At 39.0% G+C, this 11558-nt stretch overlaps 1 protein-coding gene across 1 annotated transcript in view; it reads left to right on the top strand.

Moving 5' to 3' along the window:
* The first annotated feature begins 3726 nt into the window (after window positions 1-3726).
* Window positions 3727-11558, top strand: part of LOC124269850 (pre-mRNA-splicing factor ATP-dependent RNA helicase DHX16-like) — a 43862-nt gene continuing 36030 nt past the window's right edge. The window contains 5 exon segments of the mRNA XM_046704899.1: window positions 3727-4026; window positions 4841-4969; window positions 6961-7043; window positions 9557-9722; window positions 10601-10773. Coding sequence (XP_046560855.1) covers window positions 3829-4026; window positions 4841-4969; window positions 6961-7043; window positions 9557-9722; window positions 10601-10773 — 749 coding nt within the window. The 5' untranslated portion in view covers window positions 3727-3828.

The following is an 11558-nucleotide window of genomic DNA, read 5'->3' as shown; positions in this document are numbered from 1 at the left end:
CTTCTCAGTGCTTCCGTAGGCTCTCCAATAGCAAGACGTGTCTGGTACTTTGTCCCGGAGCAAATAGTATTTGAAGGGAAATAACATTACCGATTAATAGTTGTTAAATATTACACTCGTCGATTACTTATTTATATAACAATGTATCTAGGCAACGTGTCTCATTTGTTCCCGTCTGACGTGAAGTTCTAAAGCTCGTTTAACTTGTTTATTTGTCTTTTGTAGATGATACGTCAGAAGACAACGCATATACGTATTGTTTAGTTTACCTTGTCCGGTGCATCCTATCGACGTATCAGAAAAAGAAAACATACTCACAAGTACGTAACTATATACAATCAAATAAATATTCAGGTCTGATGTTTAACTAGGTTAGCAAAATATGTGATTATTTCTAGCTTGTATTTCGAGGAACAACCACAAACATTTCGCATATTTCTCTTAACTTCTTTGTTCAATGACGTCATTATATTAATCCAAGAATAACGCTAACGACATTGCAAACAATTGAAAAAATGTATTCGCATACGATAATTATCTCATGTTCGTGTCTCATCACATCTCTGTTTTCTCGTTCAGTCTGTCACAGCTATGCCCTAGAAGAGGAATAAACGTTCTTCATATTTTAGTAGTAGCTGTCCAAAATGTATCATGTAGTAAATGATGTTATCGATCCGATAGGCCAGATTCAGTTCGTATTACAATCCGATAAATATGCAAATGAGGTTACCGTGCAAAATCTACCATTGACACAACCTAAGAAATAGTGCGGTTCACTCGGGCAAAATATTAATGTAAGTTTACGAATATTTGGCTGATAACTTACTTTTAGAAGGAGATGATAATTACCCATAAGTGTACAGTTGCACGAGGTTGTTTATTATGAATAAAACATATTACCACGATCACCAAAAAGGCATGCATGTCAACCATTCTTCTCACACACTCAAGCCAGTCTACTCACTCACTCCACACTCAGGCCTCCGCTCTTTTCTCTTCTCTCGCTCAACTCATTCACTCATCGCTCACTCCACCCGTTGTCCTCACTCCGTCACGCTCCTCACTCACTTCTCCAGTTATTCTCACTCACTCACTCTACACCAAGACTCTTCACTCTCCCTGCTCTCCCTTGTCATCTTGGTCTTTCCTCATTCACCTCTCCCACGTTCAATTTTCACTCCTCCCAAGTCAACATTCCCTCTTAGCAGGTTCAGCATTGACTCCTCCCACGTTCAGCATTCACTCTTATCACGTTCAGAATTCCCTCCTCCCACGTTCAGCATTCACTCCTCCCACGTTTAGCATTCACTCCTCACACGTTTAGCATTCACTCCTCACACCTTCAGAATTCACCCTTTAGCAAGCTCATCATTCACTCCTAAAACATTCAATATTCACTCTTAGCACGGTCAACATTCACTCTTCCCAATTCAACATTCACCCTTAGCAGGTTCAGCATTCACTCCTAACAAATAACATTCACTCTTCCCACGTTCAACATTCACTCTTAGCACGTTTAGCATTTACTCCTAACACACTCAATATTCACTCCTCCCAATTCAACATTCACCCTTAGCAGGTTCAGCATTCACTCCTAACAAATAACATTCACTCCTCCCACGTTCAACATTCACTCTTAGCACGTTTAGCATTTACTTCTAACACAATCAATATTCACTCCTCCCAATTCAACATTCACTCCTCCTTCGTTCAACATTCACTCTTAGCACGTTTAGCATTGACTCCTAACACACTCATCATTCACTCCTCCCAATTCAACATTCACCCTTAGCAGGTTCAGCATTCACTCCTAACAAATAACATTCACTCTTCCCACGTTCAACATTCACTCTTAGCACGTTTAGCATTTACTCCTAACACACTCAACATTCACTCCTCCCTATTCAACAGTCACTCCTCCCACGTTCAACATTCACTCTTAGCACGTTCAGCATTTACTCCTAACACAGTCAATATTCACTCCTCCCAATTCAACATTCACTCTTCCCAATTCAACATTCACTCTTAAGACGTTTAGAATTTACTCCTAACACTCAAAATTCACTCTTCCCAATTCAACATTCACTCTTCCCAATTCAACAGTCACTCCTCCCACTTTAAACATTCACTCGTAACACTCAACATTCACTCCTCCCACTTTAAACATTCACTCTTATCACCCTCGGCATTCACTCCTAACACGATTCCCCACATGGGTACAATGTGTGAAGCCCATTTCTGGTGTCCCCAGCCGGGATATTGCTGGAATATTGCTAAAAGCGGCGTAAAACCAAACTCACTCACTCACTCCTAACACACTCAACATTCACTCCTCCCATATTTGACCCAAGCATGACCTGTGCATCCGTATACATAATCTTTATTCCTGACAAGACCAGCAGGCCGAACATATCCTATAAAGATGTGATATTGATCCAATTATAAGGGAAAGGATGAATGTGACGATGCGTTATACGAGTGAAAATCGCATTTTGATGAACTGGTCATCAGCCGTGTGTGTTGTTAGGATTAATCCAGTCCTTTCGTTGATCATTAAAGCAAACTATTCTTTATCGTCAGTCATGGACGGATAGGATGTGTAATGACAAGTACCGTATTGTACCTAATAAGACCGGAATCTCTTAAAATCATATCCTATTCAAATTGTCATTGATGTAGTTACAAGATGAAATTCAACTTAACTATTGAGAAAATCCCCGGTGCTAGGTTGAGAGTAGGTAAATGTTTTGATTAAAGTTGCTTCATCGTAGATTTCATCAGATTGCACTGATGAGATATACTAGTATATATTGGCTAGATTGCACTGATGAGATATACTAGTATATATTGGCTAGATTGCACTTCACTGATGATATACTACTATATATTGGCTAGATTGCACTGATGAGATATACTAGTATATATTGGCTATCGGCTGAGATTGAGATGAGAAAGGGGTCCTCTGTTGAAAACTATGTAGCTATTCCTGGTCAGCCGCGAATGACAAATTTTACAAAGAATATGGAATTGAAAGTTCTTGAACCGGTTTAAATTCAAGCACCCGTGAAGATCCGGGTAAGAATTGGTCTTCAGTAACCAATGCTTGTCGTATGGGCGACTAACAGGATCAGGTGGTCAGACTCGCTCACTTGGTTGACACGTCACCGTATCCAAATTGCGTAGATCGATGCTCATGCTGTTGATCACTGGATTGCCTGGTCCAGACTCGATTATTCATAGACCGCCGCCACATAGCTGGAATTTTTGTGTGGCGTGAAACTAAACTCACTCACTCACTGCACCAACATGACCAAGAGTTTCTATTATTACCACTGTACGATGAAATAGAGACTGCTCAATACTACAGAGCCCTTGTTCGTGGCTCCCGCTTTCATTCACTAGCTGGGCTGACCTCTGCGATATACCTTGGATATTGTTGAGTAAATAAAAATTGTTTCAAGGGAACATCTTCTTTTCACGGAAGGATATTATATATGTCCACATATATTTTGCTCATTTGAAGAATGATGACTATTTTTTATGGATATACAACTTCTTTTATAGAAGACGTGCTGTAGATTATCCCTGGTAAAGGCGACGTTTCGACATAGATTCTAATGTCGTTGTCAAGCAATCACTTGCTTGGGTAATAAAGTCAGCAAGTCTATCTCTGCGAGCGCGTACGTACTACGTCATCAGTATGTGTGTACACAAGAACGACCACTGTGCGTTTTGACAAAATGGCTGCGCCCATTGAGCACAAGTCAACAAATATGTGTTTTTCTTGAATTTCCTTAGAGAATATCAAACGAAAGGTCCACTAAGACAATGGCTTCTATAGAAACGTGGGTAAATGACAAGCTCCACGATCTATTAGGCATATCCGACAAATACATCGGCCAGTATTTCGTTGGACTTGCAGCGAAGTCTGAAAGTCATGACGAATTCGTCGATAAACTTCGCGACACGGGAGCAGTGGATGTCGATGAGCAAGTGACACAGTTTGCAAAAGAATTATTTAGTCGGGTGTGTATGAGAATTATCATTTAACTCAACAATTTTCAGTGTTGTCCACTCTCGTGACAGAGTTTGTATCTCACGAAGGGCACGATTATTCAGATTAAACACCCCTTATGATCTTCAGGGTTAGGTAGCTCGGGGTAGACTGCAGTGATTCTGCCTCCAAACTCGCGAAGCCGGGAACCAAATACTGCAGTTGACCTGGTTGCTAGTGCCAATCATTCCTTCACCTCCCTATGGATCTGAAAGGGTACGGCGGTAGAAATGGGTACCTCCTGGGGTAGCCTAGTGGTTAAAGCGTTGGCTCATTGGTCCAACATTGGCCCAATAATTGAATATAGTATATATATATCTGTAGAATGTGTATAACGAAGTTGAATCACCAAGATGGGTACAATGTGTGAAGCCCATTTCTGGTGTCCCCGGCTGTGATGTTCCTGGAATATTGCTAAAAGCGGCGTAAAACTAAACTCAGTCAGTCGGTGAAAGGGTACCTTAACCATCAGGATAGAAATGGGTACCTCAACCTAACCTATTTAAAGCCTAATGATCGTAAAGTGTTATTTGCCTCAAAAGTAGTACCACTGGAGAGCTTGAGGCAAGTAGTGATATAGCGAAACAGTGGGCATGCAGGCATGGCTGGCTGGTGCTACACTTTGTAAACTGCATTTGAGCCCTGTCCTTTACAATCCTTAGTGTAGTTGTCATGTACTCAAACACGTTATCAGAACATCTCACAATCGAACATTAAACACAGCACGTTTTCTTTGAATTGTAAAATAAACTTTAAATTTCATATTTTTTTCATCTGTTCCTGCAGGTTCCTCATAAAAAGAAAATTGAGAGAGCTTTGACAACAGATCAACATCGCCAAAAGGAACTAGAACACAAGAACAAGACATATACTCTGTTGTCTGATGATGATGAAGATGCTGTGCCTGCTGCAACAGTAAGTTATGAAGAGACTGTTGGATTACTACTAGTTTGTGTATCACGTTTCTATTACCATGAGTACACCAGTGTTTTTACTGCATTATATTAATTATGATAATAGGCCACTTACATAGTGCTGAACTCAATGACGCAGGGACATGCTCTAAGCACATACAACATCATGGGCATTATTACCCTGGATAACCCAAGCTGTCTGTTTGGCTGGAAGGTTAATAGTCATATGACTTTATACCACCGGGTACCCATTTTCAGCTGGGTGAACAGAGGCAATTTTGAACAAACTTATTTGCCCAGGGTGTGACCACATAAATATTAAGTGCTTCGTTGTGGGAGCAGGACAGAAGTCCTAGAAACTCTCAGTAGTTCATGTGAGTTTTCCGTCCTTAAGTATTTGTGCAAAGTCTTTACTAACAAACTGGCTCTATGCCAGTTTCCAGATGTCTATCATTCTATGCACTGTTAAACATGTTAAACATGTAAACCATGCTGTCCTATGTTGAGGGGCTGTGGGGTAGCCTGTTGGTTAAAGCGCCTTTCGTCACGCCGAAGACCCGGGTTCGATTCCCCACATGGGTACAATGTGTGAAGCCCATTTCTGGTGTCCCTCGCCGTGATAATGCTGGAATATTGCTGAAAGCGGCGTAAAACCATACTCACTCACTCACTGTCCTATGTTGAACATTATAGCCATGGCACACTGACCATACTGCATCTAAAATACCAAACAGGTAGCAAAACAGGAGTTAACAGACTGGTTTCAGCACCTCTAATGACTTCATAGTCTGTTTAGTCTGTTTTGGGTTGGGATTAATTTAACAAAACACAGGTTGCTTTAATGTTCATAAGTAATTGATTTGTTTTCTAAAATCCATTTATGATTTAATCCAGATTATGTATGTGGTGCCGTTGTAGGAAACAATCTTAGTGCTATAACTGTTGTACGCCTGTGTTAAGGTATGGCTACTCCAGTCACCTTAGGATCGCTTTGCACAATGGAAACCATTTAGTTATCACGGTTAAACTATGTTGACAGCATTAACCAACCCCTGTAATGAACATATGTGCAAATGTTTAAACATGTTAAAGTGATGTCACAAATTCAAAATGTATTTTAACACACATTCTAAGATGTTTCAGTACTTTCACTAAAAGATCAAAGGCACACAGTACTTTATCACAGGGTTTTACACAGACTTTGCAAAATGGGAATCATGGTGACTCACAGTATTTATTTTAGAAAGTCATTTTCCTTATTTGGGAGTCATTAAAATTTGTGTATAATATTTCCTCGTGTGAATCAAGAAGCCTGCCTTTCTACGTTTTTGACAGATGTGCTGAAATGCTGTTTCATTTCATGAATTGTAACTGTTCAATGTGATCTTTAGAAGTTTGATGTCTCATGTCGACTTCTGATTATTTTGACAACCAAATGTGAAGGGGTTCGATTTATTTTTTGCCCGAATGCACATATCTCAGGTCATGATTTGCAGCTGGTTTTAGTGCTCATCATTAGAAACGTCAGGATATTTGTTTTTCTTGCTCTCATTACCAAAAAACGAGTCAAGCGACCACTGTTTCTTAGCAGGACAGACAATGCTTAAATGACCAAAATATAGTCTAAATATAGCGAATGACGTATTCAACTGCTATATACTGTCTGAAAATTGTGAATGACATACTCAAATGCTATTGGCGGGTATTTTTACCGCATTCTGGCATGGCTCTATTTTTAGCCATTCGGTGTTCCATAGTTTACAATAATACGAAAGCTATCATGTCATTTGCCTATCAAAACGATTTTATTGAACTTAAAAAATTACATATCTGTACTTCATTCAGAAAGTGTAATGCCTAAAATAACATATGTTCCATTTGACAACTATCTAAAAGGCATTTTGTATTCAAAGCAGTAAACACACACTCACATTCAGAACTGATCAGGATGGTGTAACTAATTAATTGACATTACCTTCTTCTGTGTTGCAGATGCCAAAGAGAAGTTCAAAGGAGAAAAAAAGAAACATTCGCAAAAAGCAAGAATCATCTGAGAGCAGTAGTGAGAGTGACAGGTATGTATCTCAGTGTACATACACAGGAGTCTTAAGGCCATCCAGTGGGTTCCGGGGAGGTGGGGTAGCCTAGTGGTTGAAGCGTTCGCTCGTCACGCCGAAGACCTAGGTTCGATTCCTCAAATGGGTACAATGTGTGAAGCTCATTTCTGGTGTCCCCCGCCGTGATATTGCTGGAATATTGCTAAAAGCGGCGTAAAACTAAACTCACTCTCTCAATCCAGTGGGTTACGAATACCGGTGTGTGTAACAGTAACATTTACATACAAGTTTATTTATCAAAGTAATTCATCCATGCATTAAGTAATAGTTGACATATTATCTCCCAGGAGTGATGCTGATGCTGATTTGAGTGTTTATGTAATCCTGTAGGAATGGTGATGATGCCATGAGTGTTAATATCATCTCCCATGAATGGTGCAAATGAAGATATAATAAGTTGTTGACTGGGGGGGGGAGAATGATGTACCCTCAGTGTTTGTTTATGATCCCTAAGCCTGAAGGATATAAAGAAACATCAAGGGTACATCAACCCATGGGCCCCGAAGGACCAGTGACAACAAATTTATCTTACCGAACACTTAAATGGTAATTTTTTAACTGTTTGAAGCACGGGTATCAGAAAATAGTATGGAGTACCAGACGACAAGAATTTTATTTTTAGAGTTATCTCCCTTCCATCTATTTGCATTCGGAAAACATCAGTAATTTCCGTACATCATACGTGATTCAATGTTATTCGAGATAAAGAATTACTACTACGAAGTACCAAATTAGTTCGGCATTCCCAGCGGGTATATAGAAAATGTTACTCGCTTGTAAGCGGGGTACATTGAAAATAATAGAAAAGCGCTCAGCCAATCGGAAAATGACATTTATGTGTGAGGCAAGATAAGAGTATTTAATATCTTCTTTCAAGAATGATGCTGATATGACTGTTTATATTACAAGGTTGGTGTGGAAATATGTGTTTATATCATCTTCACGAAATAATGCCAATTCCAGTGTGATCCTGATGTTGATGTGCATGTCAGTGTTTCCTTTTAGGAATGTTGATGATGCCAATATTTGTGTTTACATCGTTTTCCAGAAGGGTCTAGTGCTGATGCAAGTAATTATAAGTTGTCCCAGGAATGTTCCTGAAGTTGATGTGTGGGTCCAGTCCAGATGCTGATATGAATGTTTATATCACCTTCCAGATATTATATTGTGCGGATACAAATATTTATATCACCTATCAAGATATATGCTGATATGAGTGTTTATATCACCTTCCAGATATTATATCACCTATCAAGATATATGCTGATATGAGTGTTTATATCACCTTCCAGATATTATATCACCTATCAAGATATATGCTGATATGAGTGTTTATATCACCTTCCAGATATTATATCACCTATCAAGATATATGCTGATATGAGTGTTTATATCACCTTCCAGATATTATATCACCTATCAAGATATATGCTGATATGAGTGTTTATATCACCTTCCAGATATTATATCACCTATCAAGATATATGCTGATATGAGTGTTTATATCACCTTCCAGATATTATATCACCTATCAAGATATATGCTGATATGATATCACCTATCAAGATATATGCTGATATGAATGTTTATATCACCTTCCAGATATTATATCACCTATCAAGATATATGCTGATATGAATGTTTATATCACCTTCCAGATCAAGATATATGCTGATATGAATGTTTATATCACCTTCCAGATATTATATCACCTATCAAGATATATGCTGATATGATGTTTATATCACCTATCACCTATCAAGATATATGCTGATATGAGTGTTTATATCACCTTCCAGATATTATATCACCTATCAGAGATATATCACCTATCTGATATGCTGATAGTTTATATCACCTTCCAGATATTATATCACCTATCAAGATATATGCTGATATGAGTGTTTATATCACCTTCCAGATATTATATCACCTATCAAGATATATGCTGATATGAATGTTTATATCACCTTCCAGATATTATATCACCTATCAAGATATATGCTGATATGAGTGTTTATATCACCTTCCAGATATTATATCACCTATCAAGATATATGCTGATATGAGTGTTTATATCACCTTCACCTATCAAGATATATGCTGATAGTGTTTATATCACCTTCAGATATTATATCACCTATCATATATATCACCTGATATATGCTGATATGAGTGTTTATATCACCTTCCAGATATTATATCACCTATCAAGATATATGCTGATATGAGTGTTTATATCACCTTCCAGATATTATATCACCTATCAAGATATATGCTGATATGATACCTTCCAGATATTATATCACCTATCAAGATATATGCTGATGCAGTGTTTATATCACCTTCCAGATACAAATATTTATATCACCTATCAAGATATATGCTGATATGAGTGTTTATATCACCTTCCAGATATTATATCACCTATCAAGATATATGCTGATATGAGTGTTTATATCATCTTCCAGGAATGATGCTGATGACCTGGATGCAGATGAGGACATGGACTCAGATTCCGACTCAGACGAGGCCCAGCGGCAGCTGGACCTGAAGGAGCGAGATGAGTTTGCCAAGAGACTGAAGGACAAAGACAAGGAGAAAACACGAACTGTAACATCTAAAACTGACAAGAAGGTAGATTTTGTTTTCACTAGTGTTAGGGGATTTTGGGGACATATCTTAAGGATGTTTTTCTAAAATCTTAGCACACCTGAATGAAGGTCAGGGCATTCTCTAAGCAGCAAGTAATTGTTAATGCAAATTGTTGTGTTTCTGTCCCTGTCCTTGACAACCATGTGCCTTTATGTAGATTTTTAGGCAGTAAATGCATCTTTTTAAATCACATCGTCACATATCATCACATGAAAGTGATTGGTTTGTTTGTCACAGTTTTCATATAACATTATTTACATCAGTGATTTTGTTAACTTTTGCTAATGCAAAGAATTTCAAATGCTGGTATGTACGTATTGATGTAACATCTAATCTCCAGAAAGTCTGACTCGGGTGTCAACAGCACTTATTTTGAACACTGCTGTAGCAAATACATTTGATCATAATTATTCTCTTCAGTTGAGTTAAGTGCTATAATACTGACTATTATTAGCTTTGCTTACTATACAAATCAGTATTTTACTGGACTTGGGCTTGGGACTAGTGGCGAAAGTCACAGACTGACAGTAGATTGTTTCAAGTATTTGCCACATTGATATCATTTCTAGTATATCAATATGAAAAGCAAGAGTATTTCCTTCATGTTCTGACTTTTAATAATAACCAAATGACAGATTCATATGGCGTGGGGTAGCTTAGTGGTTAAAGTGTTCGCTTGTCATGCCGGTCGATTCCCCACATGGGAACAATGTGTGAATCCCATTTCTGGCGTCCCCAAGATATTGCTGGAATATTACTAAAAGGGTGTAGAACTCAACTCACACACTGATATACATATACATGTTTGTTAGGTTGAAAGTGAAATGTTATAAATTCCGAACTTGACATCTCCATTGCAGGCGTACAAGGAAGCCAAGAAGCGTCTACAGCTGGAGACAGAAGACAGGAAGCACATCATCCCAGAGTTGCGGAAACAGTCCCGCCGCGACTACCTCAAGAAGCGAGGTCATGACAAACTGGAGGACCTGGAGGCTGAGATCATTGATGACGAGTATCTGTTTGATGGCAAGAAGTGAGTACTGATGTATATATATGTACTCCTGATTTTTATGGTGTCGTCATAAAAGGGCACTAGGAGTAGGAACCATTTTAACCAGTAGGATTTGCAAGTGGCACATGTTATGTCTATGTAAATATTTTGTACAAGTATGCATTATTGTTCTATGTATGATACCCAACATCAGATCACTGTCGATATTTTCACATGCACTGAATTTGAAGGTGTCCTATTGTTTAGACTTGATGGGGAGCGGTGGGGTAGCCTGGTGGTTAAAGCGTTCATCATGCTTAAGCCCCGGGTTCGATTCCCCACATGGTCCCAATGTGTAAAGACTATTTCTGGCGTCCCCTGCCATGATATTGCTGGAATACTGCTAAAAGCAGCGTAAAACCTCACTCACTCACTCACTCACTCACTCACTCACTCACTCACTCACTCACTCACTCACTCACTCACTCACTCACTCACTCACTCACTCACTCACTCACTCACTCACAAACTCACTCACTCACTCACTCACTCACTCACTCACTCTCTCACTCCCACCCACTCACTCACTCATCAGACTTGATGTTCGTCCCACTACAGTGGATTTGGCTGCTTAAGTATCTCATCTTATCTTCAAATGGGGGGTAGCCCAATAGTCAAAGTGTTCGTTCATCATGCCAAAGGCCCAGGTTCAATACCACACATGGGTATAATGTGTGGAACCCTTCTAGTGTCCACCCCTCCCCCCTGCTAAAAGCAGAATAAAAAGCAAATCACCTCTCCTTCAGGATGTAGATTAATAGACAAAA

This window comes from Haliotis rubra, unplaced genomic scaffold (assembly GCF_003918875.1).
Source record: "Haliotis rubra isolate DU_JTF1 unplaced genomic scaffold, ASM391887v1 Scf148, whole genome shotgun sequence".
Lineage (NCBI taxonomy): Eukaryota > Metazoa > Mollusca > Gastropoda > Lepetellida > Haliotidae > Haliotis > Haliotis rubra.
Note: the sequence above shows the minus strand (reverse complement) of the source record. Positions and strands in the feature narration are given on the sequence as shown.